The sequence below is a fragment of the Thamnophis sirtalis genome, unplaced genomic scaffold, assembly GCF_051295495.1.
Source record: "Thamnophis sirtalis isolate CommonGarterSnake01/CBP01778 unplaced genomic scaffold, rThaSir2_p1.2 scaffold_3, whole genome shotgun sequence".
NCBI classification, from domain to species: Eukaryota; Metazoa; Chordata; class Lepidosauria; order Squamata; family Natricidae; genus Thamnophis; species Thamnophis sirtalis.
Window position 1 is genome coordinate 115647594 of NW_028261383.1, and position 14587 is coordinate 115662180.

Here is a 14587-nt window from a genome sequence, read left to right on the forward strand (position 1 = left end):
CTGCTGGTGCTTTCTTTCCATCTCTTCTAGTTCTCCTTCCACTTTACTCTGTTTCTCTTTCACCTTTACCAGCTCCTCATCTTTAGCCTGAAGTTCTTCCTCCTGACGAGTAACCTGAAGCAGAGGCTTCACCTACACAATCAATCAAAAGCCACAAGACCAGCAAGTTAATGTCAGTTTTCTGCTATTAAGAATTCCATCACATAATTTAGAGGTGAAGAAGAACATCAATCTACCTTTGTGAACACTCTCCACCACTGCCAATGCCTTAACTTCAAATATGCAGCACAATTTCTTTGTAAAACTTTTAATGCACTCAGTTGTTGCTGCTTCTTAGCAAAGGCTCTAAAGAAAAATCAAGAAATGTTTTTTGTTATAAAACAGTTGAGAATTTCTGCATTTTATCAATATCAAAATATTAGCTTTATAAGAAAGCCTTATTAAAGTACAAAGTGATAATAACACTTCTCTATGGAAGTAACTATAAACATTTGGTAAACAAATCATGCATATTACTTTAAATGCAGTATTTTGGTTAACCTAAATCCTTTAAAAAAATTCACCAAATCTTGTCCATAAGGATTAAAGTAATATTACTACATTAACTTACTTTCTGGCCAAGTATCCCCTACAAACAGCTTGGAAGAATATAATGATGTCTGTTATCTTCAAATCTCTTTCTTCTTCTAGATGTGCCAAAACACCAGCTCGGAAAAAAATCTTGCTCTGACCAATTCTATACAAGTTAGGATCCAATTCCAGTGCTCTGATCTATGCAAGAGCCAAATCCATTTATTTAACACAGGGAACGTAAATGATGAAACTTTCTAGATGTTTTATATTTCTATATAATGGCTCACCATTCTCTCACAAGCTTGCTTTCCATCCATAAAGCCCTTAGGAATTGCATTTGGAGTCAGGATCTCATACCTATAAATCAAACCAAAAAAACAAGTAGATGTTGGTAAAGTTACAGAAACCTATCCCTCCTGGAAAATAAAGACTGAATGTTAATAAGCAACAAAAACAAAGTTATTTGTACAAAGTGATCTCTGAAACATTAAGGCCAGCTGTATTAAAGTACCTCTGTCTAAATTCTTGGAACACTATCCTGTTTGGAAATCCCTGTCGACAAATCCGTATTCCTTCGAGAACACCATTGCAACGGAGCTGGTCTAGAACAAGATGGGGATCCAACTTTCCAGCCTAAATACACAGACATTCCTTTTAGCATTTTTTCATTGAAGAAATATTGCTAATCACTCAAAAATCAAAGTGTTCTTCAGCATCCATGTACAACATGAAATCAACATGTTTTTATATCAGCAAGTAGAGATACATAGCATGAGCCAAAGAAACACAAGCAGCAGTTATTGTATTTAAGTCAAACCCAATCTCTGTAACAATACATACCCTCTTTTCGTGATTTGGAATGATGCAGCGAACAAAATTTGGGTTAGTATTGCGTAGTGTGGCCATCAGTTTGGTGAGTGATTCTTTGTATAGCTGTCCTACTGTACGGAACATCCCCTTCTTGGTCTTGTAAGCTGAGCCAAAGGCAGTCTCTGTTATTCCAGTGACTTGATCTAAGCCCACAATACGGTCCACTGCAGGCAACAAGAATGTACAGTTAATTGGTCCATTTTAGAGTAAAATAAATAAAGACAATCAGTATAAATAAAAGGTGCAATAAATGTTTCGTGAGACAATATCGAAAGGTGCCATCTGTGCCAAAGCAAATAGGTATGCATGGAAGTAGCCGAACTCAAAGCAATGCGCAAGGCAAAAATACCGTAGCTTTGACAATTATGAACTAGGAAGAACAAAAAAAAAGTTACTATTTTGCTTTTAGGAGCACTACAGCCATACCTTTTTTATAATTAAAATAAAATTTTGACGAGAATCAAGTGCGAGCACAGAATGAATAATGTTGGAAAATTTATTATATAGCCAAAGCAAATGACTAAATGGGTTAAACAGCATTAAAGACAAAATATTACCATCCTCCCACAGTATCTTTGCTTGAAATAAAGTACATATTTCCCTATAAAACTGCAACATAAAATATGGGTTTCAGCTTTTTCAGTATATTTTTTCCTATTACATCACAAAAATACTAGTTATATGGCTTGTCATATTGACACTAATTCAGCTGAATTATCAAGTTTTCTATGAAGAATAAAACTGAGGAAAATTTGATTTAATCAGTCCATTCCAATAAAATTAACCCTAAAGGCAACTACTGCTCAGAAGAGAAATATCAAACAACTAGAGCGCCATATTTTGGCCCAGAAATAAAACAGAAATGAAATAAAATAGCTGGGATGGGGACCATCACATTATCATTTTAAAGAATTGAACATGTTGCAGCGTAGCTTTTTGTGAATCACACTAGTTCAGGGTATTAACAATCTTTTAACATTTCCCAGTCACAAAAATCTGTGCAGTTAAATCAAAATGTACTTAACATGTTTCCAAAATAGAATTACAAGTTAAGTATCTCCTTAATCAGTGAAATGCATTTGTTGTACATGGCTAAACGAAATGGAGGAAGGGGGGAGTAAATTACAATTAGAAAAAACTAAAATTTATATATCCTAACTATAATAGTTGTGCTGACAGGATAGCGATTAATTGTACTAAAGAAATTTATTCTACAACTTTAAAAATCCTGTGATTTCAAATATATCAATGCTATGCTTGATCATGAGAAATATCACCTCTGCAGTGTCAAGTTAATCAAAGCTAAAATTAACTAATTAACTAGCTTAGAATTGTAAATTATATAACCATTTCAAGTTTCATAAAATATATGATTTGTTTTGCATGTAGATTTCAGAGGCCATAGCAATTTCAAGTATAACACATAAGCAGATGTTATTTTTATCAAGGAGGCACAATTTCATACTTCACTTTGGAGCTGTAATAATGATTTAATGCAATAATAATATAATAATACATTCAAGATTGTTTACATTCCTTATAAAATAGATTACAAGACAACTATTATAAAATATTTAATAAGATTTGTAAAGGGCTATAGTACCAAAGCAATTTTCTTAATACTAATTTTTATTTAAATTTATGTTTTCCAGTTTTGAATAATATTGGTAAATATAAGTTGTAAGTATAGAAATCAAACAGACTACGAGAGGAGAGGCAGAACACTGCATGGGGCAGTTCTAGAGCTAATGGCATGATTTTTTTATTGCCTAAGAAGGAAAGGACCGTATGACCTACACTTTCCCCCTAAGCTTTCTCTTACTAATCCAGCACATTCTGCCCCACTGCTGACTTTCATACAGAACATAGCCAGAGGAATGCATACATAATAAGTGTTAATTCACTCTCCAGATAATCTAGCAAAAACATCAGTGAAGAAGAGTGTCAATATATCTCTGGTTCTCAAATGTGCTGATCAACTGGTCTGTGAGTAGCATATTTGTTATAACAAAGCAAGAAGAACCCTCATGGCAAATATCAAATTTTATTGAGTTACTGAACTTGAAGGAACTTTTCCAGGCACCTTGACCATAAGTCCAGATAATAAATGTATCACCAATGTATCTGAACAACAGAAAAATCTCTTCAGATAGGAGATGAAGATGCATCATGCTTTAATAGCTTTATAGATTTTGATATTCTATGTTTTCAGGTTCTCCTTCATCTACTTAGAAATAGAGCAGTCTTTCAACTGCCTCATGAAGAATGGGAAAGATTTTTTTTGATAGGAATATTAAATCTGAGCAAAAACAGGCTCAGCCTTTATTTAAGTTCTGAGAAGCTGCTAAAAGACACAAGACTATAGTTTAAAATAGGGCTGGCAATCAATTTGGCACAAGAAACCATTGGTTGCCCTCTGACACCACTGGATGACATCACCAGATCTCGCTGCTTTAACAGAATAAGATGATTCACACCCTGGTCAGTGTCTCTCTGCACTTCTACCATTAGGCAGAAGACATTGAAGTATAGCCAGCCAAACAAACAGGTTTAAAGATAGTTTCTATCCTTGGGCTGTGAGACTTTTAAATATAACCACAATCACTCCATGAACAAGCTAGTTTTTTTCTTTCTCTTTCTTTTTTCGTTTATGTTATAATTTTGCGCCAGTGAGGTTAAAACCAATTTTGTTGTATTTAAATACAATGACAATAAAGATTATACTTATACTTATACTAACTTATATTTATAGGCCACACACAGTTTACAAATCCTAAAGATTTCATTACTGAACCTGAGGCAAACTATCAAATAAAAAAACCCCACCATTACTTATCAAGTTTGAAAGGAAAAGTAAAGGAAATAGTGGTGTAAATCATTCAATTTAAAAAAAAAACAAAAATCCTAAAAAATAGATATAAAGTCTAAAATCCTGGTTTGGCCCACTTGTATAACATCATATTCATACCCTGAGTATACCATATATCACAACATCAAACCATCTTATAGGAATATATGTGATAAGCACATTCACAAAAAGGGGATTAGAATGAAGATGGGGATATTAGAACAAAATATTCAATAACAGCCAAGAAAGTTGAATATCAGAGTCTGGAAAAAGCAGGAGCAAATGATTTCAAAGAATCAGAAAAGATTATGAGAATCATTAAATCTCTGCAATGTGTGTGAAAACCAAACAAGCCATTTGCAAGATCTGACTACTTAGCGTCTTCTTAAAAACCTCCAGAAGTGAACAACCCACAACCTTCAGAGGTAAAACGTTCTACTATTGTATGCATTTTGAAGAAACCTAACCTTTCTGTGCTTTGGGGAAAGCTAGTCATTGGGATATATTTCACATGGTAAGAAGTACCATGTATATCTCTAATAAATGTTTTGTAAGCACTAAAACTTTGATCTCTAATAGCATTACAGTACACATGTGGTGGTCAGGTTCAATGAGACCTCAGATATTCTCATCCTAAATTAGAATCTAATGCATAGCGAGAAAAAATATTTAACTGTGCCCGCAAGTTCTGTTTTGAATCATTGAGGAGAAAAATGGAGAGCTAGGCTCTATTTTGCTTTGTTTTACAGAAGTAAATATACTCAGTCCTAAGAAGGATAACTAGTTATTTTGTAGATTCTTATTTTGTCTTAATTGAAGCTCTAGTTCAAGAAAAACTTATACTTAGGTTTGACATATTCTGTATTCCAGAATTCCTCATCCTGTCACTCTTCAGTGACCCTCAGATTTTTATGGGACTCAGGACTGATATGTATTGGATCTAAAAGCTACGACTTTTCTCATCTCCCCTAATGTTCTAGCATCAAGGTTTCTTCTGTCAACCAAGACTGGAATGTTAATTTGCAGCAAAGTCAAAATGTATTCATTAAAAAAAAAACATTTATAGTGATAGTGTCATGGGCATCAACACATTTGCAATACCCATTGACTATATTTGTGGAAATAGTTTTTATTAGAACCCATGCACATGGACGTATACACATATACTAGCAATCCCCAACCTATGCGGCTGGTAGCCTGGTGGAGGGATGGGGAACTGGGCTACATGAGTAGTGGGGTGGCATACATGCACATGTGCAGGTTGACTCATGCGGCCCAATTCTCCACCCTTCCAACTGGCCACCAAGCCGCATAAGTGGGGACTACTGGTATATGTGTACAGCCCGGTTCCAAATAGTCTCTGATAGTAGGTCCCAGCCCGGCGGTTGGGGACCCCTGACATACACAAATGACCAAAAATTTACAATATACAAAACAGTGATATTTTGGCATTTTTGCAATGAATCATAGGAGGCTTCAGACATGAACGTTAAAATCACATCAGATTATAACTTTCACACTTAAGGTCACATAATATCTTGAGAAGTGAAAGCTGATATTTCATGAGATTTGGATCTTTTACCAAATCTGAGCCATCTACATTTTTCTCCTTGTTTTTATTCATTGGCTCCCACAGCTGAAATGCTATTAGCCTCCTGAGTAGAGATTTTAATTATTATTTTTTTGCATGAATAAGATGTTTGTTGGTATTCTCCACAGGAATCATTCAGTGATCAAAGATGCCTGCTTATTCACTGTTTCAAATATAGCAAAATATTTTTCTCCTTTAGAGTAAACAGTAATTGAAAATATTATTATTCAGCAACGATAAACAGAAAGATTAATAATTTAAGGAAGAAATAAAGATTAAGAAAATATGAATTAGCAATAGTCTACAAGAGACAGCGAGGCAGAGATAGAAAAAAATAGCCAAGTAGCATCAGATATAGATAAAAATATAAATCACATGATCTTTCCCTTCTGGATAATAGGGATTAATCTACTGTTGATGAACCTACTGCTCATTTCAAATCGAGCACATAATGTTTTGCTGCACTTCTATTAGTGGCCTTTGATGAGCTTTCCTGGTAAAACTGGAAGGCAGCAGGATCATGTAGCTTTTGTTTTAATATTCCAGAGTACCTCAAAGCAGGGATTCTCACTGTGATTCATAACCCAGAGAGTTATGAGCAATAAGCTACCACTTCTTTAAAATCCAGATTGTATTTGTGCAGTTTAAATGCTGTCAAAATGTGCTCCAGCTTTGCCCATGCAAGGCTCAAACGTTTGACAACTCTGATGATGTACAAATTAAATTATTAAATTGTTAGCTTTGTGAATGGAAGGATGGATGAGTACGATATCAGGGGTCATAATAGCAAACCTTTGACTTGTGAAATTAAAACTTTTCTGCTTGCTGATAACAACAACTTAGCATACTAGGTAAAGACCAATAAGGTTGTTTTATTTGTATTTGTATAAATACAACATGGGCAAAAAATTAGGCCAGCAACACTTCTAAACTGAAATATCCAAAATTATCAAATGTGTCAGAAAAGCAAGCTCATGTTTTAAAATGCAGCTACTCACTTGCAAAGCTTTTTCAAAGTGCAATAGAAAAAAATGAGACTATTTGATGCAGTAGCAACTGAATAGTATGCACACAAGAACACTTGCCTTGTGCAGGTAACACTTAAGGCTAGGATGAAATGAAAAGTTCATGCTGGCCTATAAGCAAAAGGAAAAAAAAACATGATTTTTTTCCTATAGATTCAAGTCCTGCTTTTAGGAGCCCCGTTCATACATTCACCTGGTGCATCAGGAAAACCAGGAACATTGTCATAGAAAGAGGCTCTCTGAATATTGTGAATGTCTGTGGCACAGAAACAGCAAAAATAAAAAGCAGATATAGAAGATAATCCAGTTAGTAAAAAAACCACCACTCAGAATTTCAATGAAGCTTTAACAAGTATACTGTATATAGTCTATTATGGGTATTAGGAATGGTGTATTCATTTCAGAACTCAAAAGACTAATAGCTGGTTGCAGCAACAATTAGATATGAGTAAACGTTAGCTTGTATAAAATAGACACTCCAGCTTTTTTTTTGATAAAAGGTTTAGTGCAAAGTATCAGCATATACTCAAAAGTAATTCACAAACATGAAATATTGTTAGCACAATGAGGCATTTAGGCCAGCATCCAATGCTTACAACATGACATGGCCATACAAGAATATACCCAACACTTCATGAACCATCAAGGAATTGGAAAGATAATACAAGATGGATGTTATAGAATTCACCATATATTCATCCCAAGTGCAAATATTTTGGCTGTTTCTAATATACAAAATCTTTCTAAATGGCTGTTCATATGAAAAATGCTATGCTATAATTATTAGATATTCATAAACTTACTTTCTTAAATCTATATGTATTCAAAAGCAAGACATATGGTGTATTTTGTTAATTAGAAAAAAAAACTGTACCATAATGTTTTAACAAATATATACTGCATGAGCAGCGTATGCAACACCGTATATACCATTGTTGTCATTACATCTCAAAACGATATCAGAAATGAACATCGTCCTTTTCTGTACCCAGTTATTAAGAGACTAGAATTACTTTACAGGGAAAGATTATAACATTTAGGCCCTTACAAAGATTAAGGAAAGAAATATCTTCCCCAATTATACCAAAACTTGGGGTCATTTCATTAACTTGAACAAGAATGATAAAGGTCTGAGTAAATAAAGTATCTCATATAGCAGTGTTGGCGAACCTTTTTGGTACTGAGCGCTGAAATGGGAGCGGAAGCGCTGGAAATTGGAAGAGCAAGTCCCCGGTGTGCACGCACAAAAAACTAGAAGAGCATTTCCCCAGCTTCCGGTTTCCAGCATACACATGTCACCTAGTCTTCTGGTTCTGGTGCGCATGCATGTGCAAAGACCAGCTGGAATCTGGAAGAACGATGGGAGACGGTTGACATGCCCAGAGAGTGGGCTCTGTGTGCCATTTCCAGCACGTGTGCCATAGGTTTGCCATCACTCTCATATAGTCTAGTTGACCTCTGGAACTCAGTACCATAGAGTGGTTTAAAATTACTAAGTGGATTTAATTAAATTAGACAAATTCATGATAGGGTAACAATTTCACACATGATATGCTAAGCTACCAAGAGTACCAGAAGAAGCATGCAATACTCCCTTATATCTTGTTTATACCTGGACGCAATGAGGAGGACAGTAGATAGTGGCTATCATGAGAAGGATTAGAAAGACTTCTGGCTGATACAATAAGATTTTTGTGCTAATAATGTGACATAAAATTAAGTAGCAAAGTGATAACTGATACTCAATCACATTACTTTATAAGCTTGACAAATCTAAAAACTGTTGTGAAAGCATGCTTGTGTTAATCATGTACATTACATGTTAGCAATTTATGAAAACCCTTAGCATAACATCCTGCACTCCAATGGCTTAGAGTGTTAAATGTAAACACACCTTGCATCCATCTATTTTACAGCAAAACCAGATGTTTTTTTAATTAATAGTGACTAAAGCAACAGATTTAATTTTTGTGATTATCATAAAGGAGCAAAGGTGTTTTATCTGTAATGGAATCTCTCTTGAGATTAATCTAAAATAGTAAGCAATTCTGTTCAAAACATGGTATCTAGCAGTTCAATGCATGAACAAAAAGTATAGCTAACCATAATGACACAAATATAAATGAAATAATTTGTAGGGTGTGAGCAGAGTATCGGATTACAGATAGTCCTTGATTTACAACCATTCATTCAGTGATCATTCAAAGTTACAAAAGGCATTGAAAAGTGATTTATATGGTTCTCACACTTATGATCGTTAAAGCATCCCTGCAGTCAGATGTTGCAATTTGGACACTTGGCAACCAGTCTGTATTTATGATGTCACATTATTGATTTAAATTGCACATAAATTTAATAAGTAAATGATGGTCCTATGATGACTTTCTTTAACAACCACATTACTTAGTGATGGAAGTCCTGATCCCAACTGTGGTCATAATTAAGGACTATCTGTACAAATTTTGGTAAGCAGTATTTGAGAAATCACATACTAGTTTGGCTACATAGAATTATATCTTTCCTGAGTTTGGAACAGATTCTTACCATCTTTCCAAAGTTCTGCAACAAATCTGTCAGAAGACTGGTGCAGAAGAGTTGCCACATTATCATTCAGTGGGTCCATATTTTTCATTAGCCATTCATCTGCCTTGTAATCCACCTGGAATGAAGCAAATGGGGAACTAAGTAAATCCCGGAAAGCTAAACTGTGCCTGTTCACATCAGTAGCTTCAAATGCCTTTATTCATTGAAGTCATTTTCAATGAAATCCTTTTAGATTAATAATAAATGTTTGCCTATTAACAAGATCAAGGGAGGAAGACAAGCTACTAGATGGAGTTCCATATATTATTAAATACAGTAATTGACATTCTAAATATTAGTTACTTTAAAAAGAAACAATCTGTTGCAACAGCAAGCAGGGGGTTGGACTAGAAGACCTCCAAGGTCCCTTCCAACTCTGTTATTCTATTCTATTCTATTCTATTGTTTTTTTAGATCTAGCAATCTTGTGTTATTTGTCAACCACATTTTATTTATTTAGGTCCTTTTTAAAAAATGTTTTAAATTACTTTTTGTAATTATGATTATGTATGCAAATTCGAAGTCAAAACAGTATTATATGTAAATCCCAATAGTCTCTTCAAAGGGGAAGTCTGAAGAATGGTTAGACTATACAGTGATTATTTCTTACCCTTCCTGCATAATGGATAATGCAGAAATCTGCCTTGTCCTTCAGCTGCCGAGGTTTCTGGAATTTGGAATGAGTACCTTGCTCTTGGACCAGTTTTTCTACAAATGTCTTGTCAGTTGCTTTAGGGAACCAGCATTCTTCATCCAGCAAAGCCAATACACCTGGAGGGTTAGCCTAATTCAAAAACAATTAAAAATGCATAGACTATTACTACTTATTTATTTTCTTCTTACATTTATTATATAATGTGGAAACATATTGCTAAAGCAGAACAAATTCCATGTATGAAAATCAGAAAGATTTCTATTTTAACAGGTGATAAAGAGAAAATAAGATTAAAGCAATAAATCCAGAATCCAATCACAATTTATTGTAACTCTTATTGTAGCTGCAGTACAAGGATATTTGTTATAATGTATGCTATATAATTAAAACTGTCAGAACATGAATAGTTTCATTAATGCTTCATAAAAGACAAAGTGAATAAAATAAATTATTGTGAAAATCAAGACTCCATTTTACAAGTGATGATACTTTGTAAATATTAAACCAAGTGTAAAAGGACCACACATTAGAATAGCTACACTTTGGATCACAAATTAAAATACAGATTTGATCTAAGTTTAGTTTATACTGCTGCATAAACCATACGAAAGATATGGATATAAGAACTTACAGGTCGTTCAATTAAATCAATGCAGGGTTGTAGATCCAGTCCAAAGTCAATAAAATTCCATTCTATGCCCTCCCTTTGATATTCTTCTTGCTCCAAGATAAACATGGTATGGTTGAATAACTGCTGCAGTTTCTCATTGGTGTAGTTGATACATAGTTGTTCGAAAGAGTTTAACTGGGAAAATAAGCAAGAAAGGTAAATTTTAATTGTGTAGCTTTAATATTTTACTATATTGTAAGAAATTTTAGAGAGCAGATTATTTATTGTTCAACCAAACATCAGACAGAGGAATATGTTTTAAGAAAATGTCAGACATGTAAGCATGCAAGCCATCTCACTGAGAGTTTCCTAAATCAGAATACTAGCCAGATCAAACTTCAATCCTCTAAGAAATGTAATCACAGATGGTATGCAGATTTTAATGTTGTACTGCAGTTCTGATTCACTTTTAGTATAAAAAATTCTTGCAGAAATTTATAATATGATATACATATCTGATACTACGGATGGCTAATGATTGGCACCACAAGTTAACAATAACGTTTGATATGTAGCAAAAGTGTTTGATTTTGCTTTGCTTACCTCAAAGATTTCAAATCCAGCAATATCCAAGATGCCAATGAAGGAAGCTCCCTGCCGTTTAGTTCTATCTAAAGCTTTGTTAATACGGTGAACAAGCCAACGGAAAAGACGTTCATATGTAGCTTTTGCCAATGCCTCTACAGCAAAATCTGCCTTTATAAGGGAAGGTGAAGAAATCATAGCTTATAATATATAAAGATGAGAATTAATATTTTACTAGAAACCTAGCACAATAATTTTTGAATACAAAAAGTACAAAGAAATTAAGTTGCATTAAGCAAAAATGCTATAAGTATGAACTTTAGAAAAAAATGTTATCTAGCTTTGTAATTTGCATAGCTCTTATAGAAAGTAATTGGTTCCGATAAATTCAGAATCAACACTTGACTACTTTGAAGCTGTTCAGAACATATACAAAAACAGAGTCAACAGACAGGTAGTGTAAGTTTTTGTTACTGAAAAGTCTATCACCCACAGGTGAAAAAAATACTATTGTCTCTTACATATTTTAAGTGACAGTGCTTTTAAGAGAGGAGACTGAGAAAACATTTGAGTTTTCACTGCACTTTGTGTGGGAAAGGGGCCACACAAGCAACAAACTGTTCTAGGCTACATGAATAGCAGATGCTTGTTACAGGTGGTCATTATTTAATGCCCACTTGTTCAGCAATTGTTTCAACTTATGATAGTATTAAACCAGAGGTAATTACAACTAGTCCTTGTACTTAGTCCTTGAATTTATGGCTGTTGTAGCTTCCTGATAGTCATGTGAGCGGGATTTGCAACCATCCCTGCCAGCTTCTGACAAGCAAAGTCGATGGAGAAGCTGGCAGGAAGTTGCAAACTACTGTCACATGATGTCCTCACTTAACAATGACTTAAGAAGGAATGATGGAACTGCTGTCATTAAGCAGCAGTCACGTGTCTTTTTTTTTCTTTTCACTTGTGACTGTGTCGATGAAAGTTTCTGGTCCCAATTAACACTGTTAAGTGAGGACTATCTATTTAGTTCACAATATTGCCCAAACATACTCACTTACATGATGTTCTAATGAATGCCTAAACTCTGAAACATTTTGTCATTAGAGTGCTAAAGGTAGTGCCAAATTGAAATGTATAAATGGGAAAATCTCTCTGAGCTCCAGACAGCAGAGCTGGGGAAACAGAATGGAATAGTTTTGGCACCGCTACGGTATTGGTTAATGTAAATTCCAGTGTGCAGCTATATGCTTTTGAAAGAAAGGAAGGCACAATCCCTTTGTTTGAAGTAACATAAGGGGAACTGGTCTGTGTCAGAGAATGTGGATGTGTATAATGAGTATATTATGATAAAAATAGCCTCCATCATAGCAGAATGAAAGCATTCATTTCCTAGCCTTAAAACTCTTCTTGCAGCAAACTTTTTGAAATAGAAGCTATGTGTTAAAGTAGATGTACAATAAGATTTTTAAAATTTGGCCAGAACTATATTCCTTTTCATGCCAAAGATAAACATTATAGTCATCTGACATAAAATTCCATAATTTATACATTGGATGTCTTAGTTCTACCCAAATGCCCTTTTAAATATTCTCAGCTGAATAAACTTCAATCAATGCTAGATTTAAAGTGCTCCTAAAGGTATGCCCAAGAGCTGCATACATACAAATCTTGCCTCCACTATTCAGTCTTCTATCCCTCTATCTAAAACTGTTTATGTTCAAGTTACTCCTATACTAAAATTCAACATAGAGGCACTGTTGGAGGAGTAGTTAATAGCTACTTCTGGAACACAGAGCAAAGCTTTAAAGCTCCAGAATAGAAACCCGATAGTCTTACTGTAATGTAAATCACGCCTGTCAAACTCCCGGCCTGCGCTGGCCATGCCCACACCCAGTTTAGCGAAGGGGGAAAAAATCCCGACATGTCATGTGACACTATCGTGACAATGTAAGTTTGACACCCCTGATGTAAATTATGTCCATCATCATCACTCTTGCCCCTGCCTCCCAGGATAAGGGGAAATGTTAAATATGTTAGTTGGAAGCAGACGGGTATAATAAGATCTGTCATTCTCTATTTTAGCTTACTTGTTCTTTGGTTTGGGCTTTTTGGACATAGTCCCTGCCAACTTTAATGCGTGGAGTGAGTATTGCTCGAGTAAATTCCATTACATTCATTCCCAACAGATGGCAGAGCTTCTGTGCAACTACAAATGAAAGCAATCCAATCAGTTATGACAATTCTCCTTCAGCAACTGTTATACATTAAATGATATGTTTTCAGATTATCTAGCATCAGGAAAATATTTTCAAGTAAAAATGAGATTCATCTCTCTACTGTAAATTTTTATGTGTTGCAAGATTGTAGGGAATGATAGCAGCAAATCATTTATTAAATATCAAATATCAGATATAATAATAATACATAATAATTTAAAGGATATCCTTTGCTTGTAAATACTTTTACCTGTATTTTCTGGCATAGATGCTTGATCCGTGTTTCTCTCTTTTTTGAAGGAAATATTTCCAAACTGCAGTACTGAGGATACCACTTTCAACATAGCTAAGACACAAAACATTTAATAAAATGTATTAAGATAAATGTTTACTCTTTTAATTGATAGGCAGTCAAGATAAAGATGGCTTTAAGAACTGATATAAACTATAGGAACATCTGGACTTATATACAGACTACAAGCCAAACTAACTGAAAGGTTCATATGGCAAATGTATGTATTCTTGGCCAATATATTTATCCCAGTTGCCATATATTCTGTAGCTAGACCAAAGTGAAAATATATAGAAAGATAATGTCAAGTGTGGGAAATCAGGAGTACAGAGAGTCCAAATGAATATATAGGTTCATTGAAAGCTTAAGCTTTCTACAAGAATCTGAACAACTAAGAGTAAAAGAAAATTGGTGGTAAACAAGAGATAATTCAAGATGGGCTGGACTTAGAACTCTTGAGGGGTGAAGGGACTCGAGACTAATGGTGTGCTTGACCCCCTCCCTTGTGCTCATCTTGGTCATATCCTACAGATGAGCACATACAAGAACCCAGAGCACTGCAGTGGCATGACCAGACCTTTGTGGGGTAGAATCACCATATATACCCCTACAAACAGTCTATATTCATCATCACAAAGTTAATTATCTACAATCTTCAAAAGCTCATCTTTGGCACCTCAGACAAATTTATTTTTTAACTTTAGATGTTAAATTCAGCATTCATAATGCCACATATGCC

At 34.6% G+C, this 14587-nt stretch overlaps 1 protein-coding gene across 2 annotated transcripts in view; it reads right to left on the reverse strand.

The window, feature by feature from the left end:
• MYH10 (myosin heavy chain 10) overlaps positions 1-14587 on the reverse strand; it is an 87868-nt gene that overhangs the window by 34565 nt on the left and 38716 nt on the right. Inside the window, exons 10-22 of one of the 2 annotated variants that reach the window (XM_087709780.1) lie at positions 13807-13902; positions 13428-13546; positions 11359-11511; positions 10777-10950; positions 10101-10274; positions 9452-9566; positions 7101-7163; positions 1414-1607; positions 1085-1206; positions 861-930; positions 611-771; positions 237-345; positions 1-132 (exon numbers count right to left, since the gene is read on the reverse strand). In XM_087709780.1, coding sequence (XP_087565906.1) covers positions 1-132; positions 237-345; positions 611-771; positions 861-930; positions 1085-1206; positions 1414-1607; positions 7101-7163; positions 9452-9566; positions 10101-10274; positions 10777-10950; positions 11359-11511; positions 13428-13546; positions 13807-13902 — 1682 coding nt within the window. The remainder of the gene's footprint in view (positions 133-236; positions 346-610; positions 772-860; positions 931-1084; positions 1207-1413; positions 1608-7100; positions 7164-9451; positions 9567-10100; positions 10275-10776; positions 10951-11358; positions 11512-13427; positions 13547-13806; positions 13903-14587) is intronic. The other variant, XM_014055943.2, reaches the window with a different exon arrangement.